Source organism: Anguilla rostrata, chromosome 5 (assembly GCF_018555375.3).
Source record: "Anguilla rostrata isolate EN2019 chromosome 5, ASM1855537v3, whole genome shotgun sequence".
In the NCBI taxonomy this organism is placed as follows: Eukaryota; Metazoa; Chordata; class Actinopteri; order Anguilliformes; family Anguillidae; genus Anguilla; species Anguilla rostrata.
Window position 1 is genome coordinate 6,311,709 of NC_057937.1, and position 19,817 is coordinate 6,331,525.

The window sequence follows — 19,817 nt, forward strand, 5'->3', positions numbered from 1 at the left end:
CGGACTGCAGCTTTGCAAGGATGTGTTCACTGCAGAGCATAACAGAGATATTACGGTACATTCATCAACTTTCATAACAAAAACATATAAGTACAAAGCTTTACAAGTGTTCATCAGTGGCACATAGTACATCAGGGCATTTCAGTGTACATAGAGCATTTCAGTTACATCAGGGCATTTCAGTGTACATCAGAGCATTTCAGTGTACATCAGGGCATTTCAGTGTACATCAGAGCATTTCAGTGTACATCAGGGCATTTCAGAGTACATCAGAACATTTCAGTGTACATCAGAGCATTTCAGTGTACAACAGGGCATTTCAGTGTACATCAGGGCATTTCAGTGTACATCAGGGCATTTCAGTGTACATCAGGAGCATTTCAGTGTACATCAGGGCATTTCAGTGTACATCAGGCATTTCAGTGTACATCAGAGCATTTCAGTGTCAGCATTCAGTGTACCTCAACATTTCAGTGTACATCAGGGCATTTCAGTGTACATCAGAGCATTTCAGTGTACATCAGGGCATTTCAGTGTACATCAGAGCATTTCAGTGTACATCAGGGCATTTCAGTGTACATCAGAGCATTTCAGTGTACATCAGAGCATTTCAGTGTACATCAGAGCATTTCAGTGTACATCAGGTCACTTTTGTGTATATCAGTGCATTTTGGACAGAGTGCAGGGGTGGAGCTCTGTATTGTTTTCCTATTGGATAAGTGCACAGGGGGAGGTTACGCAAGCCGCTGCGCCACTCTACTGGGCTACTGTCGCTCCATTTTAGGCAGGAGCAAATCCACGCCTCTGGCTGAGCTAAAGAAAACCGAGTCGTGTGATTCACCATCGCCTTCCTTCCCTTTTTATTTTCCACTGACCTCTTAATCCTTTAGAATTTCTTTTTCTCTCAGTGAAAAAGACTAAGAAAAAAAAAAAAACAACCATCCAGCTCGAGATCCCTGAATCAATGTGAGCTTGGGATCTTTGGATCGGTGTTAGCTTGAGTTCCCGGCATCAAGCGTCGGCCCGATTGATTGATTTGGTCTTGTTTTTTCCTCGAAGCCGCATGGCAGAGAATGCGGCAGCCTCCCGAGCGCTCGGTACCAGAGGCCTCGTCAATTTGTCTCCAAGAAAAGCTCACACTCGAGGCTTTGTGCCCTCAGTAATGATGCACACGCAGGCTTCCTCCTGCTCCGAAGGGTTGTCTGCTCCAGTGCGCCATCTCCCCGCGTGCTCCGCTGCTATTGACGGCGGCCTGTTCGCTCGGTCGAACTAAAACCGCGGAATTTACAGACGCCCTAGATTCGCAGCCGCACGTTATTAACGTTTAATGCTCTGCCTCTCGCCACCATTGAAACCGAAACATCGCGAATTGATGCATCTTATGAATATTCATGGCGGCGCGTGACCGAGAACAATACTGTGGCAATTGATATTCTGTTGCAGGGCACACCTTCTCAAGAATATTCATGAGCGGTTAAGTCATACTGATAATACCAGAAACTGCTGTTGCCATCTGATTAGTTATAGATTCTTTGCCTAAACTACCAAGTTTTCCTGGGGATAAATCAAGAAAACACCTCCATTGTGACATCACAAAAGGTGAAGCAGGACAAGCAATCGAACCCAGAGTCAGTGAATGTGGTCCTTTGAACACAATAGTGCTGTGACGCATATCATTTTTAACCAGGCGTGTTTGAACTTCTACTGTTAAATGGCCCTGGTTTATTTTTTTAATTTTAATAATAGTCTTTGTGCATGTGCACAGCCACTTTAACCCATGTTTCATTTATTCTGTTGCATTCGGTTTTATTTATCCTGCTTCAAGCTATTTTTATTTTGCCAAGGGCTTTCAACACCAAGTAAGAAAAGCACTACATCCATAACATTATTATGAATGCATTATTAATAGCTGGTGTATACACAATAGTCAGGGAGCTCGGTTTGTTGAAAATGTACACAACTGAAATGCTGAGGCTTAATTCACAGGTGGGGCACTATCATTGTACCCCTGAGCAAGGTATTTACCCAGAACTGCTTTAGTAAATGTCCAGCTGCCTGAACAGACTGCGTGCATGCACACACGCCCGCACGCACGCATGCACGCACACAGGAAGGGATGCACACAGCCATGCGAGCTGTACAAATTCTCCGGATAAGAGTATCTGCACAATGCGTAAAATGCAAATGCTGTTAAAGCAGCCAAAGCAAAACCCTGAGCTGCAGAGGTGCATTTCTAGTGCACCGGTGCGAGTCGGTCGTCCTCCGGCTGATCCGGGGGATCAGCGATTTCTCCAGCCGTTCAAACCGCAGGCTTCGGCCTTCTGGTGACCTCTGTCCCGACCCCACTGGGAAAGACAGACGCGAATTTGGGATTTGCCCGAAAGCTCTGGCCAAGCGAATCTCGCAGCTGTGTGTTGTTGCTCGGCGCGACAGACAGACGGGGTTGGGGGGGTTTAGTTCTGGGGTATTACGGCGCTCAGGATCGGCGGGCCGGGGAACGCGGCTTCATGCTAAACTGCTGAGAGCCGCCCGGCTGGCGTGGAACCCGGCGACAAACCAAAAGGCCCCCCGCGCAGAGCGCGTAGGCGGCGGGAACGCCAAAAATCGCTCCAGATTTGGCGGGAAGACCCGCCGCGCGCCCGACGTTCCAGAGCCGAGCTCGCCGCGGCCAGCTGGCGGGATTAACGGTCTGCGTCACGGGGGGGTGGGTAAGTCAGTGATTGGCTCGTTCTTTGTGCTTTTCGTGTTCGTCTCTGTCATAGACACGAGGCTCTCAGTCGCTCTGACCCTCGGTACTTCCTGTCTCTGAAAGGCTTGAAACGTTGTGCCCTTGAACATTGCTGTTAATACAATTTGAAACATTTGAAACTTGTTTAGCTTCGCATGCTGTCTCCCACTTCTGTCCTACATTATAAGTTGCTCAGCGTTGGAGTGGCCACTCTATGAATGAAATGTGAATGCAGTCCATTCACACTCGTAGATGTAATATATTCGTGTTGTTAAGTGAGCGCGCATGTGTTCTTGAACCGGAAAATAGCTAGCTAACCCCTTGAGGCGTGAGATCACAAATATGTGATTAGAATGTTCTCACTACTGGTTATTGAAAGCAGTGGAGTTACAGGAAACCTACTCTTAAAAAGGTTATTAATACTTAACTAACCTTCAGCCAGTGGCTAGGAATACCATATAATGGGGTATACATAAATACTGAGGGTGTTATTTCACATACTAGCCCCACCATTAGAGTTCTTTATGGAGTGAAATGCAGGAATGCGTTCTCTTCACACAGTAGGAACAGTTTTACTGCCATTCGGACATTCTACACACATTCAAAATCACATCTTCATACACATACTAGAATTTTTCACAGAATTACTTTTGTGCTGCTGCCACCGCCGCCATCGCGATAAAGGTAGTATTTATATTTCCCGTTCTGATCAGAGAAATGGCCATCCGGACGGTTTCGAATTTTATCTTTGTTTGCCCATTTTGATTGCACTTCATTGACAAATTAATGCCCCAGTTGAAATGGCAATAGATGTTGGCTGGATAAAATGGTGGAAGCTGTTGGAACGTAAGTTGCATGAAGTCTTGCTGCTGTGCATCATTATTTCTATGCAATCTCTGCAGAAATTATCCTGTCTCATAGAATTTTAAGTACCATATTTGGACTATTCCTACGTCTGATGTCCTTCCTGAGAAGGGTACTCGGCATAATGAAAGTGATGTCACTTACTGGCTAAAGAAACTTGGGGTGACCACGTCCTTCCTTTCAGTAAAGAATGCTGACCACCGATTACTAAGCTACCTCAAGGTACCAGAGTATACACGTAGTATGTAGTGTGTGTGTGTGTGTGTTTGTACAGCTAGTTAAATAGTTTCAGTTTAAAAAACATTCTGTATAATAGATAACTTTTTTTCCCAGCTAGCTGGTTAGCCGTACGTTTGCCGCGATGTCGCCCAAACGAAGTGCTTGCCATTTGAAGCGTAGTGCTGCCACCCTGTGGTAACATGAGTTACTTCATGCTAGACTCTGACTGCAGGCTGATCTTCTGTACCGATCTGTGGATGGTAGGGTCATCCTGTGGATGCTATCTGCCACGAGACTTGGGCTTTTATTAGAAGATGTGGTGGTAAACTCATCCATGTTTTTCTTCAGGAACTTTATACAACAGTGCCACTATTAAAACCCGTGCTCCAAAGAAGCTTAACCTGCTGAACACAGCCGTGAACTTGCCTCGACCCTCAGACTTATCGTTTTCATAACCCTAACCCTAAGTTGAGCCCTAAAACATAATTGAAGCCATAGGAACTTTTGAAAACATGTGATTACTCATTTAAAATTGTGGAAAAACTAAGTCAAGACTGTGAACTGTATAGTACAAATGCTAAAAAATGTATTTGAGGCCTTAAAAAAAAAATGTTTTCCCTGAAAAAATAGGTATATATTCCATATCTTGCTATGGTCATAGGTACCTATACTAGAAAATACAAAATTTTTGGCTCGTCCAAAATCAAAAAAGAACCAATGTCCTAACCTTTCTTTAACCTGCTGAACACAGCCGTAAACTTGCCTCGACCCTCAGACTTATCGTTTTCATAACCCTAACCCTAAGTTGAGCCCTAAAACTAATTGAAGCCATAGGAACTTTTGAAACATGTGATTACTCATTTAAAATTGTGGAAAAACTAAGTCAAGACTGTGAATGTATAGTACAAATGCTAAAAAATTATTTGAGGCTTAAAAAAAAATGTTTTCCCTGAATAAATAGTATATATTACATATCTTGTTATGGTCATAGGTACCTATAATAGTATATCAAAATTTTTGGCTCGTCCAAAATCAAAAAGAACCAATGTCCTAACCTTTCTTTAACCTGCTGAACACAGCCGTGAACTTGCCTCGACCCTCAGACTTATCGTTTTCATAACCCTAACCCTAAGTTGAGCCCTAAAACATAATTGAAGCCATAGGACTTTTGAAAACATGTGATTACTCATTTAAAATTGTGGAAAAACTAAGTCAAGACTGTGATTGATAGTACAATGCTAAAAATATTTGAGCCTTAAAAAAATGTTTCCTGAAAAAATAGTAATATTCATATCTTGTTATGGTCTAGGTACCTATACTAGAATACAAAATTTTTGGCTCGTCCAAAATCAAAAAGAACCATGTCTAACCTTTCTTAACCTGCTGAACACAGCCGTGAACTTGCCTCGACCCTCAGACTTACGTTTTCATAACCCTAACCCTAAGTTGAGCCCTAAAACTATTGAAGCCATAGAACTTTTGAAAACTGTGATTACTCATTTAAATTGTGGAAAAACTAAGTCAGACTGTGAATTATAGTACAAATGCTAAAAATATATTTGGGGCTTAAAAAAAATGTTTTCCCTGAAAAATAGTATATATTCCATATCTTGTTATGGTCATAGGTACCTATACTAGATATACAAAATTTTGGCTCGTCCAAAATCAAAAAGAACCATGTCCTAACCTTTCTTTAACCTGCTGAACACAGCGTGAACTGCCTCGACCCTCAGACTTATCGTTTCATAACCTAACCCTAAGTTGAGCCTAAAACATAATGAAGCATAGAACTTTGAACATGTGATACTCATTAAATGTGGAAAAACTAAGTCGACTGTGAATGATGTACAATGCTAAAAATATTTGAGGCTTAAAAATGTTTTCCTGAAAAATAGTATATTTCATATTGTTATGGCTAGGTACTATACATAATACAAATTTTTGGCTCGTCCAAAATCAAAAAGAACCATGTCCTAACCTTCTTAACCTGCTGAACACAGCCGTGAACTTGCCTCGACCCTCAGACTTATCGTTTTCATAACCCTAACCCTAAGTTGAGCCTAAACATAATGAAGCCATAGGAACTTTTGAAACATGTGATTACTCATTTAAAATTGTGGAAAAACTAAGTCAGACGTGAATGTATAGTACAATGCTAAAAAATATTTGGGCTTAAAAAAAAATGTTTCCTGAAAAAATAGGTATATATTCATATCTTGTATGTCATAGGTACCTATACTAGTATATACAAATTTTGGCTCGTCCAAATCAAAAAGAACCATGTCCTAACCTTCTTAACCTGCTGAACACAGCGTGAACTTGCCTCGACCCTCAGACTTATCGTTTCATAACCTAACCTAAGTTGAGCCTAAACATAATTGAAGCCATAGGAACTTTTGAAACATGTGATACTCATTTAAAATTGTGGAAAAACTAAGTCAAGACTGTGAATGTATAGTACAAATGCTAAAAAATATTTGAGGCTTAAAAAAATGTTTCCCTGAAAAATAGTATATATCATATCTTGTTATGGTCATAGGTACATACTAGTATATCAAATTTTTGGCTCGTCCAAATCAAAAAAGAACCAGTGTCCTAACCTTTTTTAACCTGCTGAACACAGCCGTGAACTTGCCTCGACCTCAGACTTCGTTTTATATACAAAATTTTGGCTCGTCCAAAATCAAAAAAGAACCAGTGTCCTAACCTTTCTTTAACCTGCTGAACACAGCCGTGAACTTGCCTCGACCCTCAGACTTATCGTTTTCATAACCCTAACCCTAAGTTGAGCCCTAAAACATAATTGAAGCCATAGGAACTTTTGAAAACATGTGATTACTCATGTAAAATTGTGGAAAAACTAAGTCAAGACTGTGAATTGAATAGTTCAAATGCTAAAAAATATATTTGAGGCCTTAAAAAAAAATGTTTTCCCTGAAAAAATAGGTATATATTTCATATCTTGTTATGGTCATAGGTACCTATACTAGTATATACAAAATTTTTGGCTCGTCCAAAATCAAAAAAGAACCAGTGTCCTAACCTTTCTTTAACCTGCTGAACACAGCCGTGAACTTGCCTCGACCCTCAGACTTATCGTTTTCATAACCCTAACCCTAAGTTGAGCCCTAAAACGTAATTGAAGCCATAGGAACTTTTGAAAACATGTGATTACTCATTTAAAATTGTGGAAAAACTAAGTCCAGACTGTGAATTCCATAGTACAAATGCTAAAAAATATATTTGTGGCCTTAAAAAAAAATGTTTTCCCTGAAAAAATAGGTATATATTTCATATCTTGTTATGGTCATAGGTACCTATACTAGTATATACAAAATTTTGGCTCGTCCAAAATCAAAAAAGAACCATGTCCTAACCTTTCTTTAACCTGCTGAACACAGCCGTGAAACTTGCCTCGACCCTCAGACTTATCGTTTTCATAACCCTAACCCTAAGTTGAGCCCTAAAACGTAATTGAAGCCATAGGAACTTTTGAAAACATGTGATTACTCATTTAAAATTGTGGAAAAACTAAGTCAAGACTGTGAACTGTATAGTACAAATGCTAAAAAATATATTTGAGGGCTTAAAAAAAAAATGTTTTCCCTGAAAAAATATGTATATATTACATATCTTGTTATGGTCATAGGTACCTATACTAGTATATACAAAATTTTTGGCTCGTCCAAAATCAAAAAAGAACCAGTGTCCTAACCTTTCTTTAACCTGCTGAACACAGCCGTGAACTTGCCTCGACCCTCAGACTTATCGTTTTCATAACCCTAACCCTAAGTTGAGCCCTAAAACATAATTGAAGCCATTGGAACTTTTGAAAACATGTGATACTCATTTAAAATTGTGGAAAAACTAAGTCAAGACTGTGAATTATAGTACAAATGCTAAAAATATATTTGAGGCCTTAAAAAAAAAGTTTTCCCTGAAAAATATGTATATATTCCATATTTGTTATGGTCATAGGTACCTATACTAGTATATACAAAATTTTTGGCTCGTCCAAAATCAAAAAAGAACCAATGTCCTAACCTTTCTTTAACCTGCTGAACACAGCCGTGAACTTGCCTCGACCCTCAGACTTATCGTTTTCATAACCCTAACCCTAAGTTGAGCCCTAAAACGTAATTGAAGCCATAGGAACTTTTGAAAACATGTGATTACTCATTTAAAATTGTGGAAAAACTAAGTCAAGACTGTGAATTCCATAGTACAAATGCTAAAAAATATATTTGAGGCCTTAAAAAAAAATGTTTTCCCTGAAAAAATATGTATATATTCCATATCTTGTTATGGTCATAGGTACCTATACTAGTATATACAAAATTTTTGGCTCGTCCAAAATCAAAAAAGAACCAGTGTCCTAACCTTTCTTTAACCTGCTGAACACAGCCGTGAACTTGCCTCGACCCTCAGACTTATCGTTTTCATAACCCTAACCCTAAGTTGAGCCCTAAAACGTAATTGAAGCCATAGGAACTTTTGAAAACATGTGATTACTCATTTAAAATTGTGGAAAAACTAAGTCAAGACTGTGAATTCCATAGTACAAATGCTAAAAAATATATTTGAGGCCTTAAAAAAAAAATGTTTTCCCTGAAAAAATAGGTATATATTTCATATCTTGTTATGGTCATAGGTACCTATACTAGTATATACAAAATTTTGGCTCGTCCAAAATCAAAAAAGAACCAGTGTCCTAACCTTTCTTTAACCTGCTGAACACAGCCGTGAACTTGCCTCGACCCTCAGACTTATCGTTTTCATAACCCTAACCCTAAGTTGAGCCCTAAAACATAATTGAAGCCATAGGAACTTTTGAAAACATGTGATACTCATTTAAAATTGTGGAAAAACTAAGTCAAGACTGTGAATTCATAGTACAAATGCTAAAAATATATTTGAGGCCTTAAAAAAAAAATGTTTTCCCTGAAAAAATAGTATATATTCCATATCTTGTTATGGTCATAGGTACCTATACTAGTATATACAAAATTTTGGCTCGTCCAAAATCAAAAAAGAACCATGTCCTAACCTTTCTTAACCTGCTGAACACAGCCGTGAAACTTGCCTCGACCCTCAGACTTATCGTTTTCATAACCCTAACCCTAAGTTGAGCCCTAAAACGTAATTGAAGCCATAGGAACTTTTGAAAACATGTGATTACTCATTTAAAATTGTGGAAAAACTAAGTCAAGACTGTGAATTCCATAGTACAAATGCTAAAAATATATTTGAGGCCTTAAAAAAAAATGTTTTCCCTGAAAAAATAGTATATATTCCATATCTTGTTATGGTCATAGGTACCTATACTAGTATATACAAAATTTTTGGCTCGTCCAAAATCAAAAAAGAACCAATGTCCTAACCTTTCTTAACCTGCTGAACACAGCCGTAAACTTGCCTCGACCCTCAGACTTATCGTTTTCATAACCCTAACCCTAAGTTGAGCCCTAAAACGTAATTGAAGCCATAGGAACTTTTGAAAACATGTGATTACTCATTTAAAATTGTGGAAAAAACTAAGTCAAGACTGTGAATTCCATAGTACAAATGCTAAAAAATATATTTGAGGCCTTAAAAAAAAAAATGTTTTCCCTGAAAAAATTAGTATATATTCCATATCTTGTTATGGTCATAGGTACCTATACTAGTATATACAAAATTTTTGGCTCGTCCAAAATCAAAAAAGAACCAATGTTCAACCTTTCTTTAACCTGCTGAACACAGCCGTAAACTTGCCTCTACCCTCAGACTTATCGTTTTCATAACCCTAACCCTAAGTTGAGCCCTAAAACGTATTTGAAGCCATAGGAACTTTTGAAAACATGTGATTACTCATTTAAAATTGTGGAAAAACTAAGTCAAGACTGTGAATTCCATAGTACAAATGCTAAAAAATATATTTGAGGCCTTAAAAAAAAAATGTTTTCCCTGAAAAAAAGTATATTCCATATCTTGTTATGGTCATAGGTACCTATACTAGTATATACAAAATTTTTGGCTCGTCCAAAATCAAAAAAGAACCATGTCCTAACCTTTCTTTAACCTGCTGAACACAGCCGTAACTTGCCTCGACCCTCAGACTTATCGTTTTCATAACCCTAACCCTAAGTTGAGCACTAAAACGTAATTGAAGCCATAGGAACTTTTGAAAACATGTGATTACTCATTTAAAATTGTGGAAAAAACTAAGTCAAGACTGTGAATTCCATAGTACAAATGCTAAAAAATATATTTGAGGCCTTAAAAAAAAATGTTTTCCCTGAAAAAATATGTATATATTCCATATCTTGTTATGGTCATAGGTACCTATACTAGTATATACAAAATTTTTGGCTCGTCCAAAATCAAAAAAGAACCATGTCCTAACCTTTCTTTAACCTGCTGAACACAGCCGCGTGAACTTGCCTCGACCCTCAGACTTATCGTTTTCATAACCCTAACCCTAAGTTGAGCCCTAAAACAGTAATTGAAGCCATAGGAACTTTTGAAAACATGTGATTACTCATTTAAAATTGTGGAAAAACTAAGTCAAGACTGTGAATTCATAGTACAAATGCTAAAAAATTATTTGAGGCCTTAAAAAAAAAATGTTTTCCCTGAAAAAATAGTATATATTCCATATCTGTTATGGTCATAGGTACCTATACTAGTATATACAAAATATTTGGCTCGTCCAAAATCAAAAAAGAACCAGTGTCCTAACCTTTCTTTAACCTGCTGAACACAGCCGTAAACTTGCCTCGACCCTCAGACTTATCGTTTTCATAACCCTAACCCTAAGTCGAGCCCTAAAACGTAATTGAAGCCATAGGAACTTTTGAAAACATGTGATTACTCATTTAAAATTGTGGAAAAACTAAGTCAAGACTGTGAATTCATAGTACAAATGCTAAAAAATATATTGAGGCCTTAAAAAAAAATGTTTTCCCTGAAAAATAGTATATATTCCATATCTTGTTATGGTCCATAGGTACCTATATAGTATATACAAAATTTTTGGCTCGTCCAAAATCAAAAAAGAACCAATGTCCTAGCCTTTCTTTAACTGCTGAACACAGCCGTGAACTTGCCTCGACCTCAGACTTATCGTTTTCATAACCCTAACCCTAAGTTGAGCCCTTAAAACGTAATTGAAGCCATAGGAAACTTTTGAAAACATGTGATTACTCATTTAAAATTGTGGAAAAACTAAGTCAAGACTGTGAATTCCATAGTACAAATGCTAAAAAAATATTTGAGGCCTTAAAAAAAAAATGTTTTCCCTGAAAAAAATAGTATATATTCCATATCTTGTTATGGTCATAGGTACCTATACTAGTATATACAAAATTTTGGCTCGTCCAAAATCAAAAAAGAACCAATGTCCTAACCTTTCTTAACCTGCTGAACACAGCCGTGAACTTGCCTCGACCCTCAGACTTATCGTTTTCATAACCCTAACCCTAAGTTGAGCCCTAAAACGTAATTGAAGCCATAGGAACTTTTGAAAACATGTGATTACTCATTTAAAATTGTGGAAAAACTAAGTCAAGACTGTGACATTATAGTACAAATGCTAAAAAAATATTTGAGGCCTTAAAAAAAATGTTTTCCCTGAAAAAATAGGTATATATTCCATATCTTGTTATGGCATAGGTACCTATACTAGTATATACAAAATTTTGGCTCGTCCAAAATCAAAAAAGAACATGTCCTAACCTTTCTTTAACCTGCTGAACACAGCCGTAAACTTGCCTCGACCCTCAGACTATCGTTTTCAACCCTAACCCTAAGTTGAGCCCTAAAACGTAATTGAAGCCATAGGAACTTTTGAAAACATGTGATTACTCATTTAAAATTGTGGAAAAACTAAGTCAAGACTGTGAATTCATAGTACAAATGCTAAAAAAAATATATTTGAGGCCTTAAAAAAAAATGTTTTCCCTGAAAAATATGTATATTCCATATCTTGTTATGGTCATAGGTACCTATACTAGTATATACAAAATTTTGGCTCGTCCAAAATCAAAAAAGAACAATGTCCTAACCTTCTTTAACCTGCTGAACACAGCCGTAACTTGCCTCGACCTCAGACTTATCGTTTTCATAACCCTAACCCTAAGTTGAGCCCTAAAACGTAATTGAAGCCATAGGAACTTTTGAAAACATGTGATTACTCATTTAAAATTGTGGAAAAACTAAGTCAAGACTGTGAACTGTATAGTACAAATGCTAAAAAATATATTTGAGGGCTTAAAAAAAAATGTTTTCCCTGAAAAAATAGGTATATATTTCATATATTGTTATGGTCATAGGTACCTATACTAGTATATACAAAATTTTTGGCTCGTCCAAAATCAAAAAAGAACCAGTGTCCTAACCTTTTTTTACCTGCTGAACACAGCCGTGAACTTGCCTCGACCCTCAGACTTATCGTTTTCATAACCCTAACCCTAAGTTGAGCCCTAAAACGTAATTGAAGCCATAGGAACTTTTGAAAACATGTGATTACTCATTTAAAATTGTGGAAAAACTAAGTCAAGACTGTGAATTCCATAGTACAAATGCTAAAAAATATATTTGAGGCCTTAAAAAAAAATGTTTTCCCTGAAAAAATAGGTATATATTTCATATCTTGTTATGGTCATAGGTACCTATACTAGTATATACAAAATTTTTGGCTCGTCCAAAATCAAAAAGAACCAGTGTCCTAACCTTTCTTTAACCTGCTGAACACAGCCGTGAACTTGCCTCGACCCTCAGACTTATCGTTTTCATAACCCTAACCCTAAGTTGAGCCCTAAAACGTAATTGAAGCCATAGGAACTTTTGAAAACATGTGATTACTCATTTAAAATTGTGGAAAAACTAAGTCAAGACTGTGAATTCATAGTACAAATGCTAAATATATTTGAGGCCTTAAAAAAAAATGTTTTCCCTGAAAAAATAGGTATATATTCCATATCTTGTTATGGTCATAGGTACCTATACTAGTATATACAAAATTTTTGGCTCGTCCAAAATCAAAAAAGAACCAGTGTCCTAACCTTTCTTTAACCTGCTGAACACAGCCGTGAACTTGCCTCGACCCTCAGACTTATCGTTTTCATAACCCTAACCCTAAGTTGAGCCCTAAAACTAATTGAAGCCATGGAACTTTTGAAAACATGTGATTACTCATTTAAAATTGTGGAAAAACTAAGTCAAGACTGTCAATTGTATAGTACAAATGCTAAAAAATTATTTGAGGCCTTAAAAAAAAAATGTTTTCCCTGAAAAAATATGGTATATATTCATATCTTGTTATGGTCATAGGTACCTATACTAGTATATACAAATATCAAATTTTTGGCTCGTCCAAAATCAAAAAAGAACCAGTGTCCTAACCTTTCTTTAACCTGCTGAACACAGCCGTGAACTTGCCTCGACCCTCAGACTTATCGTTTTCATAACCCTAACCCTAAGTTGAGCCCTAAAACATAATTGAAGCCATAGGAACTTTTGAAAACATGTGATTACTCATTTAAAATTGTGGAAAAACTAAGTCAAGACTGTGAATTGTATAGTACAAATGCTAAAAAATATATTTGAGGGCTTAAAAAAAAATGTTTTCCCTGAAAAAATATGTATATATTCCATATATTGTTATGGTCATAGGTACCTATACTAGTATATACAAAATTTTTGGCTCGTCCAAAATCAAAAAAGAACCAGTGTCCTAACCTTTCTTTAACCTGCTGAACACAGCCGTGAACTTGCCTCGACCCTCAGACTTATCGTTTTCATAACCCTAACCCTAAGTTGAGCCCTAAAACGTAATTGAAGCCATAAGAACTTTTGAAAACATGTGATTACTCATTTAAAATTGTGGAAAAACTAAGTCCAGACTGTGAATTCCATAGTACAAATGCTAAAAAATATATTTGTGGCCTTAAAAAAAAATGTTTTCCCTGAAAAAATAGGTATATATTCCATATCTTGTTATGGTCATAGGTACCTATACTAGTATATACAAAATTTTTGGCTCGTCCAAAATCAAAAAAGAACCAGTGTCCTAACCTTTCTTTAACCTGCTGAACACAGCCGTGAACTTGCCTCGACCCTCAGACTTATCGTTTTCATAACCCTAACCCTAAGTTGAGCCCTAAAACATAATTGAAGCCATAGGAACTTTTGAAAACATGTGATTACTCATTTAAAATTGTGGAAAAACTAAGTCAAGACTGTCAATTGTATAGTACAAATGCTAAAAAATGTATTTGAGGCCTTAAAAAAAAAATGTTTTCCCTGAAAAAATAGGTATATATTTCATATCTTGTTATGGTCATAGGTACCTATACTAGTATATACAAAATTTTGGCTCGTCCAAAATCAAAAAAGAACCAGTGTCCTAACCTTTCTTTAACCTGCTGAACACAGCCGTGAACTTGCCTCGACCCTCAGACTTATCGTTTTCATAACCCTAACCCTAAGTTGAGGCCTTAAAACGTAATTGAAGCCATAGGAACTTTTGAAAACATGTGATTACTCATTTAAAATTGTGGAAAAACTAAGTCCAGACTGTGAATTCCATAGTACAAATGCTAAAAAATATATTTGTGGCCTTAAAAAAAAATGTTTTCCCTGAAAAAATAGGTATATATTCCATATCTTGTTATGGTCATAGGTACCTATACTAGTATATACAAAATTTTTGGCTCGTCCAAAATCAAAAAAGAACCAGTGTCCTAACCTTTCTTTAACCTGCTGAACACAGCCGTGAACTTGCCTCGACCCTCAGACTTATCGTTTTCATAACCCTAACCCTAAGTTGAGCCCTAAAACATAATTGAAGCCATAGGAACTTTTGAAAACATGTGATTACTCATTTAAAATTGTGGAAAAACTAAGTCAAGACTGTCAATTGTATAGTACAAATGCTAAAAAATGTATTTGAGGCCTTAAAAAAAAAATGTTTTCCCTGAAAAAATAGGTATATATTTCATATCTTGTTATGGTCATAGGTACCTATACTAGTATATACAAAATTTTGGCTCGTCCAAAATCAAAAAAGAACCAGTGTCCTAACCTTTCTTTAACCTGCTGAACACAGCCGTGAACTTGCCTCGACCCTCAGACTTATCGTTTTCATAACCCTAACCCTAAGTTGAGCCCTAAAACATAATTGAAGCCATAGGAACTTTTGAAAACATGTGATTACTCATTTAAAATTGTGGAAAAACTAAGTCCAGACTGTGAATTCCATAGTACAAATGCTAAAAAATATATTTGTGGCCTTAAAAAAAAATGTTTTCCCTGAAAAAATAGGTATATATTCCATATCTTGTTATGGTCATAGGTACCTATACTAGTATATACAAAATTTTTGGCTCGTCCAAAATCAAAAAAGAACCAGTGTCCTAACCTTTCTTTAACCTGCTGAACACAGCCGTGAACTTGCCTCGACCCTCAGACTTATCGTTTTCATAACCCTAACCCTAAGTTGAGCCCTAAAACATAATTGAAGCCATTGGAACTTTTGAAAACATGTGAATACTCATTTAAAATTGTGGAAAAACTAAGTCAAGACTGTCAATTGTATAGTACAAATGCTAAAAAATGTATTTGAGGCCTTAAAAAAAAAATGTTTTCCCTGAAAAAATAGGTATATATTTCATATCTTGTTATGGTCATAGGTACCTATACTAGTATATACAAAATTTTGGCTCGTCCAAAATCAAAAAAGAACCAGTGTCCTAACCTTTCTTTAACCTGCTGAACACAGCCGTGAACTTGCCTCGACCCTCAGACTTATCGTTTTCATAACCCTAACCCTAAGTTGAGCCCTAAAACGTAATTGAAGCCATAGGAACTTTTGAAAACATGTGATTACTCATTTAAAATTGTGGAAAAACTAAGTCCAGACTGTGAATTCCATAGTACAAATGCTAAAAAATATATTTGTGGCCTTAAAAAAAAATGTTTTCCCTGAAAAAATATGTATATATTCCATATCTTGTTATGGTCATAGGTACCTATACTAGTATATACAAAATTTTTGGCTCGTCCAAAATCAAAAAAGAACCAGTGTCCTAACCTTTCTTTAAGTACAAATCATGAATTGAGTATGCAAAATCATAATGGCTGCCCAGCTGTTTCTAAGCAATACAATGTGCGAAAAATTGTGCTGCACTGTGCGATGCATAAAGTATATTTCAGTCAAATTACAAATCAGAGTTATGCATATTAACAGCAATAATTTCCCATCTGTCTTAGAGAGCAAAATAACAGATGCCATTTTAATTATTGCCTTCACGTTTTATGAATCACGTTAATGGAATGCGAATATTGAGCTGTTCTGGCTACAGTTGTAATACAGGTGGTCATGGAAAATTCTCAACTATAATTATTAACAAAACTAAAAATAACAACTGTCACCAAGGAAACATTGACAGTATCTTTTTTGAGCACTCAATATTTTCCAAATCTGAACATTCTTTTCTCAGGTTGTGTACAAACACATTGCATAATAAAATTGTTGCAGGTGTTGCTATGGAAAAAGATTCAGTGTGCTATTAGGACCAATGGTCTCTCACTTCCCACACAAAGGTCTGGCAAGGAATAAAAAATTAATACATTTTTTTGTTTGTAGGAGGTAAGACCCTGTCTGTCCTCATAACATCCTGCCTTGTTGCATTCCTGTGATAAACTGGCCAATCAGATTGCGAGGCCCGGAAGAGCAGAGGGCAGGCTTTTGAGCAGCGAGTCGAGATGGGAGAACAGCTCGGCTCCTGTCACGCTTAGCTGTCAAAAAAAGCAATTTAGCCTTGCGTCTGCAGTGCGCCGAATGAGAACAGGAAGCATCCACACCGCACAAAGAAACGGCGCCGACCGTTACCCGGGCTCCTCGAGCGGGAGAAGATGCCATTTCGGGGGACATTGTGCACATCATAACCTCCGCGTTCCCGCTCTCAAATAACCACAATTGAAGAGTCCCTTCAATTTCCCCCTGTGCCTTTTTTTTCTGCAGTGTCAGTTACTTGCAGAATATTATTTAATATAAAAGAAAGGTAAAAAAAGAGAAGAAAAAAGACCACGGCGGTCTGATTTATACAGAAGTCGAATAAAGACAGGGTTGCCAGGTGCGAATGGAATGCAGAACTGTAAATGTGTCACCTTGAGAGAGTGAAAACCCCGCACGGCTGGGGAATTGAAAGGCATGATTTAGATGGAAGCGGTCGTCCGACCGCGTCTGCGGAAAGTGCTTTATGAGCATGCAAAAAGCCACGCTTCAGGACCACCCGCTGCTGTAAAATTATCGGCACGAAGCAAAATGTGTGGTGTAGCCAAACATCATGACGTGTCGGAAATCAATTCTGGTCCCCGGCTCCGTACACGGAGGACCACACAGTCGATATAGAAATCAAAACGAGAGTGTATATGGTACAGAGCAGTAGTTCAGTGCTTTAAGTGCGTACTGATAGATGCTGTTCCTGCCGTCTGATGCATAGCACTCCATGTTTCCATGGCAGCCTCTCTCCAATGACCTCTCTCTCTCTCTCCAGGTGAGTACACAGTCATGACGGTGCACTTCCATCTGAAGAGGAAGATCGGCTACTTTGTCATCCAGACCTACCTGCCCTGCATCATGACCGTCATCCTCTCCCAAGTGTCCTTCTGGCTCAACAGAGAGTCTGTGCCCGCCAGAACTGTTTTTGGTGAGTGGGACACCTAGTGATGCAGAGCTGTGTGTGTGTGTGTGTGTGCGTGTGTGCATATTTCTGCATTCACACAGAAGACTGTTCCTTATAGGTCTCAGGCCTCTACTGTAGTCATTGTTTTGACACATAAATGGTTGCCATTTGAAAGCCTTTAAAGAGTTTTCCCATTTACAAAGTGTCATGTAACTCAGTGTCATAAAACTCAAGATTTACAGCATTTTTCTTCCACTGCAGACAACCTCTTCCAGTAAAAGTTTATTCTCATCCGTCCACTCTAAAAAGGGGAGCTTTCTCACACTTATATTCTATAAAATATTCTATACATAAACCACTTCTGTACTTCGGACTGACAGGAAAGAATAGTACAAAAGACCAGCAAATGTTTATGAACAAACATTTCACCATATTTTGGTACATTATGTTAATATGGGAAAACAGCCAGCGTATGCCTCTTTATGCCAAAGGTAGCTTATTGTATCACGAGGCACACCACCCTCAACTCTCCTCAACCTGAGGAGAGGAAAGTTCCTATTTTTTACCACACAAGTAAAATGCTCGTCAGTCAAGTTGGAAAAACTGTGTGAGCGCATGCAATTTGAGTAAAATCAATTTCAGTCAAACAGGAAGGCATTGGTGCAGTGCCTTCTTTATCTGGTGTAATTGGCTTACGGTCCTGCCATGCATATAATGATATCTGATGGAATGAGAGAATTTTCTCATTTCCTGAGTTCCAGAACTCAAGTGCGCCGCTTGTGGAATTTAGCATTTTAAAAAAAAAGTGGTATAGATTTATAAAAAAGAAAAATAATCTGTGGTTTCTTGCTTATATACAGTAAAAAAAAATTTTTTTTTAAGTGAACTGTAAAAGACAGAACCCATTAAAATGCAGACAGATTATTATAAAATAAAAAAAATAAAAAATCCATATCCAAGAGGACATCTGATTCAGAAGGCAGTTGGTCTGTACCTGTTAAATTAGGTTTTAAGAAATGTTTAAAATTTTTCTTAAAGACCATTGGCTAAGTGACATTCAGACATACAGGAGGGGCCATTTTACACCTCAGATTTATGATGGGACACGACAGAGTAATTACCTGTCGAGTGCTATTGAGCTAGAGGGTATGAGAGTACAGACTCAGTCTTGATGTACTTATTCATACATATTCTGTTTTACTGTTGTCCAAGTGAAACTTCCATGGATGAAAGATACGTTTCCTCAAAGACCTAACTTCCCTAGGGCAATATTAAGGTGGAAATAACCACATATATGGTTAAGGATGACTGCTTCAATAGATTAGTGTGTTGTCAGTGGAAAGGGTGTATCTTGGTAAATGATTATGGCCAGACGGAAGCAAACAGTTGATAAAGAGTGGGACCTAAAACAGGTCCTTGTGGAACACCACAGGTGTCCTTACTGAGGACTGTGAGAGGCCACTATTGTCCCCAAGGCACTGGAGGTGGATCAATTATTTCCAAAACAGCACAAACAGGGGAGCCTGTGGCAATCTGAGTCATCAGCCATCAGACAATCATTAGTCTCCCTGAGGTAGTTCCATGGCTGTATATGAGTCTGAGTATGATGAAGTTTTCATGGAGGTGAGTTTGAGTTCAGATGGTGCTGTAACCGAATGACTACCACTCTATAAAACTCATCTACAAAATAGATTACAAAGTCACACAAAAAAATCATAATCTTATATTGCACTGATTAAAAAATAGGCTCCTGTTGAAGACTGTGTTAGAAAACTGACTAGCTTTCATTATCGTACAGAATGTTTTGCATTGACAAGATATTTTCATATTTTTAAGAAATTTGGTCAGTCTGTTGGCATTAAGTCACATTAAATAATTTTTTAAATCATATTTTGGAACACTGTTTTACGTGAATCCTGATGTTCATAAAGCATTACATTTGCTAATGAATTGTTGATATGTGACAAAATGACATTATATCTTGTGTACGTCTGGTGTCATTAAGACATGAAGAAGTTTTTGGCGGAAGGGGTCTGAAATCTGAGAAATCCTTAAAATAAATGGCCCATCTAAACCAGATTATATGAAGGAGGGGCCATCTGAGGTTAACAAATCATTCAGCAGTCTGTTCCATAGACTTCCCACAATGCATTGCAGGACTCCCTCTCGTGGAACACGGGTATTAGAACCCCCTGGGGAGAGCTTAAGTGTGTCTGACATGTAGATACTTGCTGACTTGTCCATATTCTCAGCAATTACGCTACACAGCTGAAGCACTTTGCTTATGCTGAGAAGACAGGAATACATCTGCCGTTGCGGCTTAGAAGTTCATTCAT

General features: G+C 37.5%; 1 protein-coding gene across 1 annotated transcript in view; it reads left to right on the plus strand.

The window, feature by feature from the left end:
* gabra2a (gamma-aminobutyric acid type A receptor subunit alpha2a) overlaps positions 1-19,817 on the plus strand; it is a 52,208-nt gene that overhangs the window by 22,746 nt on the left and 9,645 nt on the right. The window contains exon 8 of the mRNA XM_064334789.1: positions 17,353-17,505. Coding sequence (XP_064190859.1) covers positions 17,353-17,505 — 153 coding nt within the window. The remainder of the gene's footprint in view (positions 1-17,352; positions 17,506-19,817) is intronic.